The sequence below is a fragment of the Carlito syrichta genome, unplaced genomic scaffold (genome assembly GCF_000164805.1).
Source record: "Carlito syrichta isolate Samal-C Ts95f unplaced genomic scaffold, Tarsius_syrichta-2.0.1 Scaffold314335, whole genome shotgun sequence".
In the NCBI taxonomy this organism is placed as follows: Eukaryota; Metazoa; Chordata; class Mammalia; order Primates; family Tarsiidae; genus Carlito; species Carlito syrichta.
In genome coordinates, this window is record NW_007258431.1 from 848340 (window position 1) to 868470 (window position 20131).

A 20131-nucleotide genomic window follows, 5' to 3' on the forward strand; every position below is an offset into this window, starting at 1 on the left:
GCATCAAATGACCTCTAAATAGTTTCAAGGTGCTCCAAAATACATAATACTTACACTTAAGTTTGTTTTTAAATGACTTATCCAGTGTAACTTTGATCATTTCCGATGTTCTTCATACCTTTCTGAAGATCTGTGTTTGTATCTGGTAGCATTTCTCTTCAGCCTGAAGAATTTTCTACAGCATTTTCTATAGCGCAAGTTTATTGATAATGAATTCTTACATTTACTTTTGCCTGAAAATATATTTCATCTTTATTCTTAGAAGAATTTTTTCGGAATGTAGAATTCTGAATAAATGGATATTTTTATTTCTTCTTGAACTTCAAAGATATTATTCCACTAACTTCTGACTTTTGTGGTTTCTAAAAGAACTCAGAGTATTCACATTGTTATTCCCCTCTATATAATATATTGTTTTTCTCTGGATGCTTTCCAGAGTTTATCTTTAGTATTCTGCAGTTTGACTATGATGTTCCTAGACACACTTTGTCACATATATCCTGTCTGGTGTTCACTGGGCTCTTGGAATATGTGAAATAATTTATTTCATTAAATTTGAGAAATCTTCGACATTACTTCTTTGAATCTTTAAAAATCATTTTCTCTCTCATCTTCTTCTGGGATTCCATTTACATGTATGTTAGACCTTTGGATGCAATTTCACAAGTCTCTGGGACTCTGATATATATATTTCCCTGTGTTCTTCAGATTGAATGTTTGTACTGTTCTCTCTTCAAATTTTCTCTTTATTCTGTCATCTCTATTCTGTGTGCTCATTTAGTTATTTTTATTTCAGATATTTTTCAGTTTGAGAATTACTCAGATGTGGTAATTATCAGACAAGGAGTTAAAGCAGCTATTATAACTGTGCTCAATGATATAATGAAAAGATAGGAAATCTCAGCAGAGGAATAAAAAAAAGAAAGAAATCATGTTCTTTGCAGCAACATGGATAGAGCTGGAAGCCATTATCCTAAGTGAACTCACTCAGAAACAGAAAACCAAACACCACATGTTCTCATTTATATGTGGAACCTAAACAGTGAGCACTCGTGGACATAAAGATGTAAATAATAGACACCAGTGACCTAAAAAGGGAGGAAATGAGAAGGGAGGCAAGAGTTTTAAAACTACCTGTCAGGTACAGTATTCGCTATTTGGGGAATGGGGATACCAGAAGTCCAATCTCTACCAGTACACAAGATGCCCATATAACAAACATGCACTTGTACTTGTTAAATCTAAAATGAAATTTAGAAACTAAGTATAATTCAGGATTATCTACTGGAAAAAAGAAACTTTCAAAAAGAGTGCTTGGTTCTTTTTCTTTTCAGACAAAAGAATTGCTGATTCTTTTTATTTTTGAACCAAAAACAAAACCCTGGGCTCCTTTTAAAAGTTTCTGTTTCTCTGCTGAGATTTTCTGTCTTTTCATTTATTATGAGCATATTTCCTTTACATTATGAGTGTAGCTGTGACTGCTTTTTTTTTTTGTCTGCTAAATTGCTTCATCTAGGACATTTCAAAGTTGGTCTCTGTTGATCATCTTTTCTCTCAGAAATGGGACATCTTATCCTAGCTCTTTATATTTCAATTAATTTTGTACTTTATCCTGGTTATTATGGATATGATGACGTGAAGACTCTGGATTCTGTTATGTTCCTCCAAAGAATATTGACTCCATTTTCTTTGTTTTAATGGTCAATTTACTTGGTTTAATTTAAGCTGGAAATTCCGTCTCTTGAGTGGCAGCTCAATTTTCAGTTCAGTTCTTTGAGCCTTAGATGTGCTGTTTGGAATCTTCCTTGTGTTTTCTTGGCTCAGAGGTCATGCAGACATTTGAACAGATCTTATATACAGAATTTGATGCTTCTGTTCTCTCCCACTCACTCATTCTCTTTCCCCCTGGTTCTCTCCTTTCTGGGATTCTCTTCTCACTTTCCAGTTGCTATGGTTTCCATGAACTCTCTTCTCAAGTTTTTTTAGGCCATAAAGACTGAGTTTTCTATGAGAAATTTAGTCACCCTGTAAGGTGCTAACTCTGATCCACCCTCAGACTAGAAGGCCCTTTAAAAACAGAGATTCGGCCAGGCTTGGTGGCTCAGCCTGTAATCCCAGCACTTGGGGAGGCCGAGGGGAGTGAATTGCCTGAGCCCACGGGTTCGAGATCCACCTGGGAAACTTGGAGAGACCTCATCTCTACAATAAATCAAAAATTAGTTGGGCGTGGTAGCGTGCGCCTGTAGTTCCGGCCACTTGAAAGACTGAAGCGGAAGGCTCACCAGAACCCAGCAGGTCGAGGCTGTGGTGGCTGGGAGCATGCCACTGTACTCCAGTCTGGGCGACAGAGTGAGACTCCAACTCAAAAATAAAAATAAAAAATAAATAAATAAAATAAAAAATAAAAACAGAGATTCACCCTATGCTCTTCCCTTCTTCCAAGTGTCAGCTCGTCTTTAGAATATGCCTGTTTTTGTTCATTCTCTAGTGTTGTCAAGTAGTTATGGGTTTTACTTTGTGTTTTGTCCAAAAATTATAGTTATTATGCATGGGAGGATAGGCCTGGTAGAAAATTACCCCTGACTGCTCAGTATTGCTATAACTTCTGAAACTGCAAAAACTCAATTAAGAGTTCTGATGAGTAAAACTATAAGTGGAGAGGGAAGAGGATGACAAGCAGCAAAATTAAAGTGTCCAACATGGAAAAGCAAAAATGACAGAACCCTTAAGGGAAAGTCTAGAAATTCACATTAGAGATAAAGCGTCTTTCGTGGCTGAAAGTATTTGCTATTATAAGAGGAATACAAGAATCATAGACTGTCAGAGCTCTGGGTCTGGAAAGAAAGCCTAATGCAAGAAACGGTGTAACCCTTTGTCTAGGAAACTGTTCCCATCTCTACATGCCTCTTTACCTTAAGAGTATTCTGAGGGGGTTTTTTCCCTAGTATGTCAAAAAAAAGCTGTTTTATTTTTATCTCTGTTCATTTCCTCAACGTTTTCAAGGCTTTCCCAGCTAAAAAAAAGCACATCTTTATATTTTAGGAAATTCGCAACATTCATAATGATGAATTAATGGGAATTAGGCGAGAGGAAGAAATGGAAATGTCTGATGATGAAATAGAAGAAACTACAGAAACTAAAGAAACTGAGGAATCAGGTAAAGATCATTCTATTTTGTTTTATTTAACAAACGTCTACTTGCAGGCACAATATTTTCAAACCTTTAACACCCAGTAAGGTATAGTCATCAACCTATACACCTGAATGCCAGCTAGAAATAATTGGTAGACCATATTAAGTATACACTGGCTGAGTATAAACCCTGCGGCTACAGGATTTTCTGTGGTCTTCATTTATTCCCATCTTCCATCGAAGTGCCTAATTAAAAGTGGATTTTCTTTTCCAAAAAGTGCTGGCATCTAGGCAGCATTGTACTATATTTTGTTTGGATTTATCAATCATATATTCTGCAGTGGAAACCATAAGACAGTATATGCATAGATAGATAACGAGCCAACCTTTCAAGAAAGTTAGAATCTTATATCACGTATACCTTATACCAAAAGTAATAACAGATGGTCTTAAAGTTCCAGTGTTAACAAAATACACATAGCAAAGGAAATAATGGGAAATATAAAAGTTGGTTATATAATTTGAGGTGAAACCTTCCAAAGATAGAAATTATATTTTTAGCAAATGTATCTGCATATATATTAAATATTTCTATAAAAAAGTTGCAAAGTTAAAAGAGAATTTGCAAACTAAGAGGAAATATCTATAACATATGACAGTCTATTTATCTGCTGCCTTCTGGTACAGTTACTTGGGGGCATATTGGGAACCAAACAGGAGTCCACAAACAGTTGTCTAAGTAAAGGCTTTTGCTCTTACCTGGTGTAGTCAAGACCTCACTGTGAAACAGAGGCTGTGATGCAAGTCCCCAGTGAGACCAAAAGGGCAACACCCTACCTTTCAATGTCATGACAAACTGTTTTGGATAGATTACCATGGGAAAGAATAAAATACCAGCTGGAAAACTCATCTTTTCAGGAAAATTATTCCAGACAATCAAGAGTTAGATTGTAGGAAGGTACAGTAGAAAAAACAGTGGACCTAAAGTTAAAACACTTTTTTCTAGTTCCAATTCTGTCCTTCTTGAGCTAGGAGGGACTTCTTCCCCCACTGAGTCTCAGCTTTTACACTTGTAAGAAGTTCATTATAGAAACCATATAACAGGGATTTTATGATAGTTAAATGTTTTCATTCATTCATTTAATAACTATTACATGCCAAGCACTGTGCTAGACATTGGAAATGTAGTGGTATACTATCCCTGCTGTGTGTGTACGTGTGTGTGTGTGTGTGTGTGTGTGTGTGTGTGTGTGTGTGTGTGTATGCGAGATAGTGATCATAATTCAAATCTGAATGACATAGTTCTGGCATTTATACATTGAAGTCAGCAGCTCTGTAGCCACCTGAGTGTTCTTAGAATCTTCACTCTATGAACAGAAACTCCCAAGTGAAAAAACCCTACCAATTCATATGTTTTAAAAGACACCTATTAGTTATTACACCTGAATTTCCTTTATTTTTGCCAAGTATCAGAGCCCTAAACATACAAATTGCTATATATATTGAATATACCCTTTGTAATCAGTGGTTAGTTAGCATTTTCACAATAGTGAACTAATTACAGCAAATAAGTACTATAAATTTATAGCCAAAATAAACAAAAGAGTTTAATAAGAACTGGGCAATTCATATTATTTAAGTGCATAGCTAGGATGTTTTATACCTGATTAATCTTTGACTTATATGATTGTCTCCACCTCAGTATATACAGTATTGTATGCAGTGTTTGTCAGTGTTACTAGGAATAAATGCAACTATAAGTTAAGCATCCACTTGATAAATTGCTGGGTTTGAGGAGTTATTGGGGGAGGAGATGAGTGTATGGGAGATTCAGATTGAATGCACTTACTAGAGTCATATAATTGCATTTTGCTTCTGTATCTCTTTTGAGTTAAAAACTGTATTGGCTACTGCACAGAATCTTATTCGTTTAGAGACTAGAAACTCCCTGACAGATCATCTTATAGCTATTTTCTTTCCTGTTCCACATGCCAGGATGCTGCTTTGTCAAATAAAGCTATCTACAATGGACTTAATGGAGCTTACCAAATAGCTTTTCTCCCAGAAGGTTTCAATTCATTTTAATTCAAGGACTTTTGTGCATTTTTCTTCCCCTCGATCGTATCTAATTCTGTTATCTCACTTCTGTAGTACTCAACTGCAGAAATCCTGCTCAATGTGAGCCAGTGAGAAGGTCCTCAGTTTTTATCGAAAGCAGGTGCATGTTTTAGCTATCTCATGGTTCCAATTAAAAGCTTAAGCAACTGGATCTCAAAGTTATTTTTTTTCCTCTCTTCATGCTACCAAACTTGAACTCCAGGAACCTATAGCATGTTTCTGGTTAGGTTTTACTTCCCAAAGAAAGTGAAACCAGCCTCGCAGTCTCAGCTATGTTTCCTTAAAGTGTCACAAAAATTTTTTTTTTCAAGACTCTACTTTAGCCAGCCCATATTTATGATGCAGCACATGAAATATTCTTGCCATGGAAGAAAGGACTGCATGCTCAAAGCAATGTGTTGAAGAGAGAGAATCATATCAAAGCAAATCATGATTGTATGAAATTATTTCATTCTTTAGTTAGTCATGATGGAGAGTACTTATACCCAGTAAATATGTGAACAGCTATTTCCTTTCAGCATCTTTCTTCTTTCCCCTTCACTTAGACCAGTGGTTCTCAGACTTATTATACCTAAGAATTATTTGGCTTACCTTTAAAAGCTCAGATTTCTGGGCTGCAGAGACTGATGCAGGTCTTTAATGTAGTTTAGGAATCTACATTTTATATCAAACATCCTCAATGTTTTAGATGCTGGTGGTCCAGGTAGCACATTTGGAAAACATTGACTTAGACTAACTCTCCTGCATTGTTTTGGCCAGTTTTCTCTTTCCTTAGTATCAAATGGCTTTCTTCCTTACCCACCCTCCTTCTCCAATTGTTCCACCCTATGAGTTTTACCAAGGGGGAGGGCCAAGATAGCAGACTGAAGGCATTTCAGACTACCACTCTCAGCAAAGAAATCTAAATAGAGGAGTGGGCCTAGGACTTTGAAGGTCAACCTGAAAACCCAAGTCTGAGGTTTATTGGACAGTCACCTGGGAATGCAGAGGATAGATAGCTCCAAGCCTCAGTCACCTCTAGAAGTGACCCCTTCATAAGATCAGGAGAACACTCTTGGAGAAGGAAGGGGTGAGTGAAAGGATCAACTTTTTAAAAATATACTTTATGCAAGATTCTGCAGCCCCAGCCAGGAGAGAGACAGCCCAGGCCCTGGCCATTCCCCTGCCTCCACACCCTTCCCACATTGGCCAGGTGCAGAGAGCTGGAATTGGGACAGAGGCATCAGTATGATCCACGTGTAACCCAGGGAAGCCCAGTTCCCAATGAGCCCTAGCACTGGTGACTGCCAGTACTCCCACAGAGAGGCTCTGTGCAAAATACCCCACGGAGGTGGTCTGTGTCCCATGGGCGATCCCCACTCCCTCCCTGTCCAGCCCCCAGCAGGGGTGATACTTCAATTTCAGGGACATTTCAGCAGCAGCACCAGCAATCATTGTAACCCCAGATCAGGGCTACAGGCTTGGCTTGCCCTCAAGGGGCCACCATCCCTGCGATAGACCCTCCCACAGAGTAAGGCAAGAACTAGGAGGTGGTGCACTTCTGCATGTGGAGGCAGTGGCCCTGCTCACCTGCAGACTGAGGAAGAAATATTGATTCTCCACCAACAAAGCAGCTACCTCCCTTCTGTGCCCTTGTGAAAGGGGTAATTCCACTCAGACAAAAGGAGAACACTTCTTGCCCCCAAGAGTACCTGTGCCAGAGTAGAGCCATGGGGCCCCTCCTGGCTTACTGCCAATCCTGCTGACACATGGGCTGGGTAGGAGGCTGTTAAAACTTCTAGATAGCAAGATACCCTGGCGTTTGTCTCAGAGGGAGGGGAAAGCCTCTGAACTGGAGGAAAGGACTTACCCCATATCCACAAGGCTGCACTGATGAGGCAATGCTAGACAGTTTCCCCCACAATTCAATACCCTTCCTGCCACCTCTGTACCTCCCACGGGCAGATCAGAGGAAGGAGGGCAAGTAAAAAATCAGCACAAACTGCCACCCCAGTAGTAGCAACTTTAATAAAAACAAACAAACAAACAAAAAGATAGGCATCTACCCTCACAGATGAGAAAGAACCAAGAGAGGAAAAAAAAAAAAAAAACACTAGCAATCCCCAAAGGCTTAATGAGTCAGCACCCACATAGGGGTTTCCCAGATCCCAAACAATGGAACCCATCCAGAATGACTTGTTCCTGATGACAAACATATAATTCAGACTATGGATGGCAAAGACACTCAGTGAGAGCCATGAGAACATAGACATACAAATAGTCCAGGCCGCAAAAGCAGTGTAGGAAGTGAAAGCAACTGGGCCATTCTAAGAAGGAAGCAAACTGAACTTCTTCTGGAAATGAAGAATTATCTCCTGGAATTTCAAAACACGGTAGCAAGCCTTTACAGCCGAATTGACCAGGCAGAGGAAAGAATCTTATAAGCCAGTGGGAACTTGGATCCCATGTTCAACATTCTTAAAGAAAAGCAATTCCAACCAAGAATTTTCTACCCCACCAAGCTAAGCTTCATGAATGAGGGAGAATTAAAATCCTTCCAAGAAATTCAATTCTTAAGAGAGTATACCACCTCCAGACCAGCCCTTCAGGAGATGCTTAAGAAAGTTCTAAGTTCAGAATTTAAGGATCAAATTATTGAACTAACCCAGTCTGACAAAAACAAGGAGAAAAGACTTAGGCAGAATGAGAAACAAGAGGTCTGGTATTATATAAAGACCATATCTATGGGTGGTTGACATCCCTGAGAGAAAAAGAAACTGAGAATATCCTGGAACAATCCTTCCAAGATACTATCCAAGAAAATTTTTCCTATTTCACTAGAGAAGCAGTCATGCAGATATAACAGATTCAGAGAACTCCTGTGCAAAGACCATCCCCAAGGCACATAATAATCTAACTCGCCAATGTAAGCATGAAAGAAAAATCCAAAAGGCACCAGAGAGAAGAAACTGACCACCTACCAAGGAAGATCCATTAGAATTGCAGCAGACCTCTCAGCAGAAACCTTATAAGCCAGAGAAGACTGTTTAACATTTAAAATTCCCATGTTTAACATTCTTAAAGAAAAACAGTTCCAGCTAAGAATTTTCTACCCCACCAAGCTAAGCTTCATGAATGAGGGAGAATTCAAATTTTTCCAAGACATTCAGTCCCTAAGAGAGTATACCAACTCCAGACCAGCCTTTCAGGAGATGCTTAAGAAAGTTCTAAGCACAGAAACAAACAAACAAAAACAAAAATTAGTCCCACCCATTGTAAAAGCATAGGTAAGTGCAAAGTTTATAGAACATACAAATCAGCCATAAAGCCTAGAACACAAAACAGCCTCTTAACAGTAATATGACAGGAACAAACCCCCCATATCAATAATTAACTTAATTTTGAATGGACTGAATGCTACTCAAAAGGCACAGAGTGGCAAATTGGATAAAGAAGGCTGATTCATCATTCTTCCACTTTCAGGAAACCCATCTCACTGCAAATGACACCCACGGGATCACAGTAAAGGGTTAGAGAAAGTTCTTTCAGGCTAACAGAAAACAAAAAAGAGTAGTAGTAGCTATTCTTATATCAGATAAAACAGACTTTAAGCCAGTAAAACTTAAAAAGGACAGTGAAGTACTGCATCATGACAAAAGACTCAATCCACCAGCAAAAATTATCCATCTTGAATATATACACACCCAACATAGGAGCACCCAAATTTATAAAGCAATTGCTAATTAAAGTAAGGGAGGACATAGACAGTCATGCAATTGTAGTTGGAGATGTAATACCCTGCTAACAGCCTTAGACAGATCATTGAGGCAAAAAACTGACAAAGAAATCTGGAATCTTCACTTGACATTCAACCAATTAGATCTAATAGATATTTACAGATCATTTCATCCAACAACCACAGAATATGCATTATTATCAGCACATGGAACAAACTCCAAGGTTGACCACATATTCGGACATAAATCAAGCATGAACAAATTTCAAAAGGTTGAAATCATACCAAGCATCTTATCAGAACAAAGCAGAATTAAAATAAATGTAATTACCAACAGGAACCTCTCAAAACACATATATGGAAATTTTTTTTAAATGCTTCTGAATGATTTTTGAATTAACACAGAAATCAATACAGAAATGAAAAATTCCTAGAAACAAAGGAAAATAAAGATACAACATACTGGAACCTCTGGGATACCATGAAATTAGTGCTGAGAAGGAAGTTTATAACATTGCATGTACACATTAAGAGAATAGAGAAATCACAAGTAAAAAGTTTAACATCACATCTAAGAGAGCTGGAATGACAAAAGCAATCAATTCCCAAATCAGTTGAATGACAGAAATCATCAAAATAAAATCACAGCTAAATGAAATACAGACCAAAAAAAAAATCATGCAAAAGATCGTTGTGATGAAAAACTCATTTTTGTTTTTTTTTGAAAGCATAAATAATATTGACAGACCCATGGTTAGATTGACAAAAAAAATAGAAAATTCAAATAAACACAATTAGAAACAAAAAAGGCAATATTACAGTTGACCCTGAAGAAATACAAAAGTTTATTAGATTACTCTGAACATCTGTATATGAGTAAGCTTGACAATCTAGAGGAAATAGAGAAATTGCTGGCAATACACAACCTCCCAAGAGTGAAACAGGAAGAAATTTAAACCCTAAACAGACAAATAAAGAAATTGACTCAGAAATCAGAAACGTTTCCACCAAAAATAACAAAAATTTTAAAGCCCTGGGCCAGATGGTTTCTCAGCTGAATTCTACAAAATGTACAAGGAAGAGTTGATACAAATCTTACTGAAAGTATTCCAAGAAATCTAGAAGGAATTCTCCCTAGCTCATTCTATGAAGCCAATATCATCCTGATATCCAAAAAATGGCAAAGACCCAACAATGAAAGAAAAGAAAGCTTTAGACTGAATTCCCTGATGAACATAGGTACAAAACTTCTCAACAAGATCCTAGCAAATTGCATCCAACAACACATTTCAAGAATCATCCACCATGACCAGGTGAGCGTCATTGCCAGGCTTCAAGACTGGTCCAATATATGCAAATCAATAAATGTAAGTCACCACATAAACAGGTGTAAAACTAAGATCCACATGATTAACTCTATAGATGCAGAAAAAGCATTTGATAAGATCCAGCATGTTGTCTTAATAAAAACCCTCAAAGAAACATTCCTCAAAATAATAATAATATATGTATCATCAGCCAAAATCATACTTAACAGACAGAAGCTGAAAGCATTCCCCCAAGGACTAGAACAAGACAAGGATGCCCACTCTCAGCCCTCCTATTCACATTGTACTGGAAGTCCTAGCCGACCAATCAGGCAGGAGAAGGAAATTAGGGGTATCCAATAGTAAAAGAGGAAGTTAAATTATTCCTCTTCACAGATGGTATGATTCTATACCTAGAAAACCCTAGAGAATCTGTCAAAAACCTCTTTGCGCTGGAAAACAACTTTGGTAAAAGTCTCAGGATACAAAAATCAATGTACAAAAATCAGTTGCATTTCTATGTACCAATAACAGGTATGCTGAAAACCAAATTGAAAACACAACCCCATTCACAATAGCATCACACAAAATAAAAATACTTCAACATTTATCTAACGAAAGAGGTGAAAATTCTTTATAATGAGAACTGCAAAACACTGCTCAAACAAATCAAAGATGACACAAACAAATGGAAGAACATTCAATGCTCATGGATTGGAAGAATCAATATCATCAAGATGTTCATTCTACCCAAGGCAATCTTCAGGTTCAACATAATCCCTATCAAGCTACAAGCATCATTATTCATAGACCTAGAAAAGACAATACTGAAATTCATATGGAAGAAAAAAAAAAAAAGTCCAAATTACTAATGCAATCCTCAGCAAAAACACTAAAGTTGGAGGCATCACATTCCAAGACTTCAAACTTTACTACAAGGCTACAGTAGCCAAAAGAGAATGGTACTGGTTCAAAAAAAGACACATAGACCCATGGAACAGGACAGAGAATCCAGAAATGAAATCACAGACATTCAACCAACTCATTTTTCACAAAGCTGATAAAAGCAAACATTAGGGAAAGGAAACCATATTTAGAAAATGGTGCTGGGAAAAATTGCTAACCACATGCAGAAGAATGAACCTGGAGCCCTACCTATCACCATATATAAAAATTAACTCAAAATGGATCATGGACTTAAATGTGAAACCTCAAACTATAAGAATCTTACATGAAAACCCAGGCAATAGCCTCCTTGACATCAGCTTAAGCAATGAATTCATGACCATGTCCTTAAAGGCAAATGCAGCAAAATCTAAAGTTGACAGGTTGGACCTTATTAAGCTAAAAAGCTTCTGCATGCAAAAGAAACCATCAAGAGTGTAAAGAGACAGCCCACAGAATGAGAAAAAAGATACCTGCAAGCTGTGCATCCAACAAAGGCCTAACATCCAGGATCTACAAGGAACTCAAATGAATTAACAGGAAAAAACTAATACCTCTTTTGCAAATGGGCAAAAGACATAAACAGACACTTCTCAAAGGAAGACATACAAGCAGCCAACACACTTATGAAAAAATGCTCAGCTTCACTAATCATCAGATAAATGCAAATCAAAACTACAAGATACCATCTCACACTGGTCAGCATAGCTATCATTAAAAAGTCAAAAAAACAGACTGGGCACAGTGGTTCATGCCTATAATCCCAGCACTTTGGGAGACCGAGGTGAGAGGATTACCTGAGCCCACAGGTTCAAGACCAGCCTGGGCAACTTGCGAGACCTCATCTCTACAATAAATCAAAACATTAGCCAGGCATGGTGGCACGTGCCTATAGTTCCACCTACTTAGAAGGCTGAGGCAGAAGGATCGCCTGAGCCCAGCAAGTGGAGGCTGTGGTGGCCAGGAGCATGCTACTGCCTTCCAGCCTGGTTGACAGAGTGAGACTCCAACTCATAAAATAAAATAAAAAGTCAAAAAAAAACAAAAAACAAAAACAGGTGTTGGCAAGGCTACAGAGAAAAGGGAACACTATTACACTGTTGGTGGGAATGTAAGCTAGTTCATCCTTTGTGGAAAGCAGTGTGAAGATTTCTCAGAGAACTAAAAGTTAAGCTACCATTCAACCCATTAGCCCTACTCCTGGGATTATACCCAGGGGAACATGTTGCTCTACCAAAAAGACACCTGCGTGCATATGTTTATTGCAGCACTATTCACAATAGCAAAAACATGGAACCAACCCCGATGCCCATCAAAAGCGGACTGGATAAAGAAAATAGGGTACATATACACAGTGGAATGCTATGCAGCCATAAAGAACAAAATCATGTCATTTGCAGCAATGTGGATGCAGCTGGAGGCCATCATTCTAAGTGAACTGTCACAGCAACGAAAACTGAATACCATGTGTTCTCACTCATAAGTGGGCACTAAACATTGAGCACATAGGCCCAAGTGTAGGAACAACAGACACTGGGCACTATTGAAGGAGGGTGGGAGTTAAGGGATACATAACCCCCCACTGGGTACCATGTCTATTACTGGGGGAGAAGAGAGCTCACTAGAGACCCAAACCTCACCTCCACACAATATACTTATGTAGCAAATCCTCACGTGTACCCCATGACTCTAAAACAATTTTTTAAAGAGTTTTACCAGTTAATTAACAAGCAATGTGTCCTATAAGCTGAAGGAGATATAGAGGTAAATATGTATACTTTCACATAAAATATAAGAAATACCACTTGATTGCTAATCTAGAAATTACTGATTAGAATGCAGCAAAGGCAGGAGATATCAGTATATGCCACAGTAGTCACCGTCAGTGAAAATTAATCAGGGCCTTGAAAGATGAACAAGTTTGAATGAGAAGGACATTGGAAAGTACCTTGATGGGAGGGAAGGAGGAAGTAGAGTAGGGCTTAAAGAGTAAAATAAGAAGAATGATGTGCACAGGAGCATAAAATATTAAGTAGGCAAGATAGGTCCAAATTCTGTGGGACCATGAATACCAAACTTAGATTTAGCATATTAGACAATATGGCGCTATAAGCACATCTTGACCATTGCATTAATATGACAGCAACTTGAATTATATATTTATGAGATAATTTTGTATTAAGAGCAACCAGCCAGAGACTTTTATAGGAATTGAGATGTGAAATGATAAAAGGGATAGACTAGAGTGAAGGCAAAATGAACTGAGATAAAAATGGTAGGAAAAAAAAGGAGGCATTGGAACTTATGAGATTAAAGATACTAGGAGTCGTTTTAGAGGAATAAACTAAAGTTTAAAGATTGAATATAAAGTGCCAGATTGGATTAGAAGATGAAGAAAAGGAAAGAGCAGGGAATGAGTTTAGGTTTTGGTTTTTTGTTTGTTTTCAGTCAGGGATACTGAAGGATTGGCAGTTGTGTTAGTTCACTAGGTTGGCCATAACAAAGTACCGCAACTGGGTGGCTTAAACAACAGAAATGTAATGCCTTACAGTTCTGGAAGCTAGAAGTCTGAGATCAAAATTTCAGCAGCGTTGGTTCCTTCTGAGGGCTATGGGGGAGAATCTGTTCTATTCCTCTCTCATAGTTTCTGCTCGTTTGCCAGCTATCTTTGATGTTCCTTGGCTTGTAGATGCCTTATCCCAGTCTCTGCTTTCATGTTCACATGACATTCTCCCTGTGTGCATGTCTGTCTCTGTGTCCAAATTTCCCCTTTTGGTAAGGACACCAATCATATTGGGTTAGGACCCACCCTAATGACCTCACTGTAACTTGATTACCTCTGTAAAGCCCCTTTTTCCATATAAGGTCATATTATGAGAGCTTCAATGTATCTTTTTGGGGGGAACATAACTCAACCCATCAGAGTAGAACTCACAGAAGCAGACTGATGGATGGGACTGGTTTGCAGGATATGATGAGATCAGCTTCAGGTAACAGGTAATTAGGAAATAGGCAGAAAGGATTTACATTCTAGTCAGAATTGAAGAAAGTAGAAGGAATAATAGGTGCTAGTGTAGTGGTGTTGATGGAAACCCTGAGAATATTAATAAATGAATATGAAAGATGAAAGAAAGAAGAGCAAAGGGCTGAATACAGAACTTGGGGGGCTACCCACAGTAAGAGAGAAGTAAAAAAAGAGGAGTCTGCAGAAGAGTTAGAAAGAAGAGCAGTTTTGAGAGGCTGGAAGAAAACTAGAAAATAAGAAGGTTGTGGAAACTAAGAAAAGCTTTTATAGAAGAAGGGAGTAAACAACATTGTCAGATATTACAAAAAAGATAGGAATTGAGAGAAACAGTGTTGAGCAAGGGCCAATGAGTCTGTATTGATCTAACTGCCTAGCTCTACAACTTCACATAACAGTTCTCTGTGGCCCAAGATAAGAAGCAGAGAAAGTTGTCAAGTGACTGAGTTGGGGATTGGCATGATAAGCCTGGCCAGATGTTTTCAGGAGGTTTAAGGAATATGGGGCGCTGAGGAGTTTGCAGTGGAATCCGTTTAGCCAGTAACCAATTAATGAACTGGACAAAGTTGGCTACTCCATAGGATTAAAGGTCCCAGCAAGGAAAGAAAGCAGGTTCAGGGTGATGAGGAACAGAAAGAAAACTGACAGATAAGGATTCTGTGTTTGAGTGGGGAATTTAGAGATCTCAGAGGGGACACAATTAAGTCCCAGAAGCATCTATGCTGGCAAAAGCCGGATTAGAATGGAGATAATGACCTGTAGAAGAAAGCAAGGCATTGTGAGGTCAGGGAATCCACTTGAGATTTTGCCTGAACCAGCCTGCAACCACCCCAGTGGTTTGTATTCATATTATCGCCCTCCATTTCTCCCCGCTCTTTGTTCTTTTTGGCTTTTCCCTTTGTGCTTCTCTCCAACTCAAACTTTTTTATGAGCCTTGAGAGGAATATTGCAATTCTTCCTTCTATAATTTTGTAACATTTTAAAGCATCTCCTGTAATAAAGGCTTAAAAGGGTGGCAGATTCCCTGAATTTACTTTAGTTAGCTTTTTTCTTTGTGCCATTGAAGACACTTAGGAATTAATTTTTTAATGGCACAAAATCTTTTTTGATCTTTTGTTGTATAGAAACATGTCAGGGATTTTGCTCTTAGTGGCTTCTCTAAAAGGAAGAGTTCATAGCTGCCTTCGTGCTTTCATATTGCCATGATGTACTGGCAGCCTTCAGATCTGAGGAGCTATTCCCATAAAGAGAAATATTTTTCCCACATAGGAAATAGTCAGGAAGGAAAAACTGAGAACTAATGATGGGCAGAATATGAATACATTCACTGTACTATGCTCTTTAGTATCGGAACTGATGGATTCACCCACTCAAACATATTATTAAAAGGTAATATTGAACTTTTCAGTGTTCTGGCAATATACAAAGAACTCCAACTTCAGAAATGGGCCCAATTAATATTAAGTCTGTGAAAAAAAAGACTCGATGTCCTCATTAAAATGACAAAAACCTTCATTTCAGAGAGTGAGAAGTACATTTTTTAGGTAAGGTCCCCTCAGTACCATTACAGGTGATCACGTTCTCTTTTGCCTGGTGACAGGTCTAAACTGAGAAGATTATTATCTGCTCCCACCTGACTGCAGGTATCCATTGCTGCTCATCAGCATGCCCTTTCCCCTGGTAGAAAAGCAGTCTAGCCTCCTCATTTTCTCAGAGGGAAAATATTTTCACATTTAAACTGGAGAATATGCATCTAATCATTCTCCTAGATCTCTGCCCTTTTCTCTTCCATGTAGCTCCATGTGACATGTAGAACATGAGCATAATTACAGGCCTGCAGTACAAGAAGAAATAAAAGGAGAAAAATGAAATATCACTGTTTTGTATTGAGCAGTATGCACTGTCAGAGCATAAACCAGAGCAGAAATTAAACACACAAACCAAAGCAGAAATTAACTGTCCATCTATAGGAATCACTTGATTTACAGAGTAACCTGTGTGCTATTCAGCCCAACTCCAGCTAAAAATGCTGTCCTTGGTACTGTCCCAGAAAGCAAACCACATGTTTTTTTCTCTGTTTGGCAGATAGTTAATGGCCCTTTTTCTATACAGTTTTGTATATATAATCACCTTTACTCATAGCATCTTCTCTTGGTATTGTAGTTGTTAGGAACATGCCTGTCTGTAGAAAAGTATCCCAGCCACTGGAAGAGATGACAAGGATAGATATGATTTGGAGTGCTGGGAATTCAAGGCTTTTTCTTCAAAGACACAGAATCTATGTGATTATTGCAAGAATTAAAATTAGTAATAAAACCAAAAATAAAATGAATGTATCATGCCAAAAATCTTCTGTACGTTTTTTGAACTCAAATGTGAGGTTTAAAACTGCTGTATCAGAATCATTGCATGACCATCCACAGAAAACAAATATGGACTCAGTGTCCACTTTTAGTGCTGAACATATTTTTAGGAAAACCCTCATGTTTAAGGCATTGAATTAAAACCAGCACCTCCCTAAAGGCAGCTTCCTTTTAGAAATAAAGCATGTTTTCACCCTCAGAATATGGGGTTTTTCTATACATTTATCTTAGTCCATTTTGTGTTACTATAAAGGAATACCTGAGGCTGGCTAATTTATAAAGAAAAAGAGTTTATTTGGCACATGGTTCTGATGGCTAGGAAGTTCAAGATTGAGCATTTGTGTCTGGTGAGGGCTTCAGGCCGCTTCCACTTATTGCAGAAGGTGAAGCAGAGCTAGTGTGTGCAGATCACATGATGAGAGAGAAAAAAAGGTGGGGAGGAGGTACCAGGCTCTTTTTAACAACCAGCTCTCATGGGAACTAATAGAGTGAGAATGCACCCCCCCAGGCCATTAATTTTACCCATGAGGGATCCACCCCCATGACCCAAACACCTCCCATTAAGCCCAACACTGCCACATTGGGAATCAAATTTCAACATGAGTTTTGATGAGGAAAAATAAATTATAGCCAGACCATAGCAATATTTCATCTTTGTAATATATGTTTTTTCCATTCATTATGTAAAATATGATTCTTATCTTTGAAATCCTTTTAGAAAACTCTTCTTCTGACATTTATAGCTAATATTTTTGATGGGATCATTTCCATTATTTTATTTTACTTTTTCACACCCCAAATCCCTCCCTATAGGTAACCAAGAAAATGCATATCTTTGTCAAATTGCCTGTTAGCTTTCTTATACATTTAATACACATAATTATTTTGTTTTTTAGCGTCAAGGTATACATGTACAGGTTTGTTGCATGATGGTGAGATTTGGGCTTCTATTGAGGTGGTGGGCATGGTACCCAATGACTTTATTTCAACTCTTGCTCCCTTCCTCCCTCCTCCTTTAGTAGTCCCCAGTTTCTGTTGTTTCCACCCTTCTTCCTGTGTGTACCCAGCATTTAGTTGCCACTCATAAGTGAAAACATGCAGGATTCAGTTTTCTGTTTCTGTGATAATTCAGTTAGGATAATATTAGGTCTCTAGCTGCATCCTTGTTGCTGCAAAGGACACGGTTTTGTTCTTTTTATACCTGTATAGTATTCCATGGTGTAGGTTTGCCACATTTTTAAAATCCAGTCCACCATTGATGGACACATAGCTTGGTTCCACGTTTTTGCCATTATGAATAGTGCTGTGATAAACATACAAGTGCAGGTGTATTTTTTGGTAGAGTGATTGATACTCCCTTGGGAATATACCCAGTAATGGGATTGCTGGGTCAAATTTTGATTTTGATCCATTTTGATAATGTCTCTTTTTCTGTTGTCAAAACAAGGATCAAAAAGGGAATAAACTACAGATGTTTCCATTAATGTGGCATGGAAAGCAGAATCACATATTTTTTACCATAATCATAAGCCTGGAACATAGAAGTTACTCAATGAATGTTTGTTGAATGAATGCAAACCTCGGATTAAATATTTTGAAATGGCTTTATGAGTTCAACCTTGAAAAATATACCCCAAACTGTAAATAATTAGATTTAACCTAGATTTCCCCATGTGTCTTCATTTTTTTAATAAATAAACTTTATGTTTTACAGCAGTGTTAGGTTCACAGCAAAGTTGAACAGAAAGTAGAGAGTTACCATATAATCCCTGTCTCTACTATAAACATCCCTGCCAAAATGGTACATTTGTTACAATGGATGAAACTGCATTGACACATCATTATCACCCAAAGTCCATAGTTCACATTAGGGTTCTCTTAGTTTTGTACACTCTTTGGGTTTTGACAAACGTATAATGACATGTATCTACCATTGTAGCATGATTCAGAATAGTTTCACTGTCCTTAAAATCCTCTGTGCTCTGCCAATTCATCCCTCCCTCCCCACTAACAACAACTAATCTCCTTACTATCTCCTTAGTTTTGTCTTTTCCAGAAAGTCATATACTTGTGATCATACACTATGTGGCCTTTTCAGATTGGGTTTCTTTACTTAGTATTATAATATGCACTTAAGTTCACTTTATAGCTTGATGGCTCATTTCTTCTTAGTGCATTATATTCCATTGTCTGGATGTAACAGTTTTTTCATTCATCTACTGAAGGACATCTTAGTTGCTTCCAAGTTTCAGCAATTATAAATAAAACTGCCATAAACAACGGCGTGCAGGTTTTTGTGTGGATATGTTTTTAGTTCATTTGGGTAAATGCCAAGAAGCATGATTACCGAATCATATGGTAAGAATGTGCTTAGTTTTGTAAGAAACTACCAAACTGTCTGCTTACTTTTGATTTAGTTTAATTTGTTCTTTTTCAGTTTCCTAAGTTAAAAGCTTAGAGTATTGATTTTAGAACTTTCTGTATTCCTAGTATATGCGTTCAGTGCTATACATTTTGCTCTCAGCACTGTTTTTGCTGCATCCCACATATTTTGATAAGTTGTATTTTCATTTTTATTGTTAAAATTTTTTTAAATTTTATTTAGATTTCTTGTTTGAATTATATGTTACTTCGAAGTGTGTTGTTCAATCTCCACGTATTGGAGGAATTTGCAGCTATCTTTCTGTTATTGATTTCTTAAATTTCATTGTGGTCTGAGAACATTCATTGTATAATTTCTATTTTCTTAAATATTTAATGTGTGTTTTGTGTCCCATGATGTATTCTCTCTTGGTTAAACTTCCATGTGAACTTCAGAAAAATGTGTAGTCTGATATTGTTGGATAAAGCCTTCTATAAATGTCAATTATCTCCAGTTGATTGATGGTGCTGTTTAGTTCAACTGTGTCATTACTGATTTCTGAATGCTGGATTCATCCATTTCTAATAGAGGGATGTTAAATTCTCCAACTATAATAGTGGATTCATCTATTTCTCCTTGTAAAACTATCAGTTTTTCTCTCACATACATTGATGCTCTGTTAAGTTCATAAACATTATTGTTATATCTTCTTGGAGTATTAACTGCCTTAATATTATGCAGTGCTCCTCTTTATCCCTCATAACTTTCTTTGATCTGAAATCAGCTCTGTCTGAAATTAATATAGTTACTTCTACTTTTCTTGTCATTAGTGTTAGAATGGGATATCTTTCTTCATCTCTTTACTTTTAATCTATGTGTGTTCTTATATTTAAAGTGGATTTCTTATAGACAACATATAGTAGGGTCTTATTTTTTAATCCACACTGAGAGTCTCTGTCTTTTAATTGGTATATTTAGACCAGTGACATTAAAGTAATCAATAATATGGCTGGATAAATAGCTACCATACTGGAGGCTACTTTCTTTTGGTTACCATTGTTCTTTGTTTCTGTTTTTGTCTTCCATACTTTTTTTGCCTTTTGTGGTTTTAGTTGAGCAAATTATATTACTCTGTTTTTCTCCTTTTTAGCATATCAATTATACTTT

At 37.6% G+C, this 20131-nt stretch overlaps 1 protein-coding gene across 1 annotated transcript in view; it reads left to right on the top strand.

The window, feature by feature from the left end:
* Positions 1–20131, top strand: part of ENOX2 (ecto-NOX disulfide-thiol exchanger 2) — a 295559-nt gene that overhangs the window by 250684 nt on the left and 24744 nt on the right. The window contains exon 9 of the mRNA XM_008071461.2: positions 3043–3157. Coding sequence (XP_008069652.1) covers positions 3043–3157 — 115 coding nt within the window. The remainder of the gene's footprint in view (positions 1–3042; positions 3158–20131) is intronic.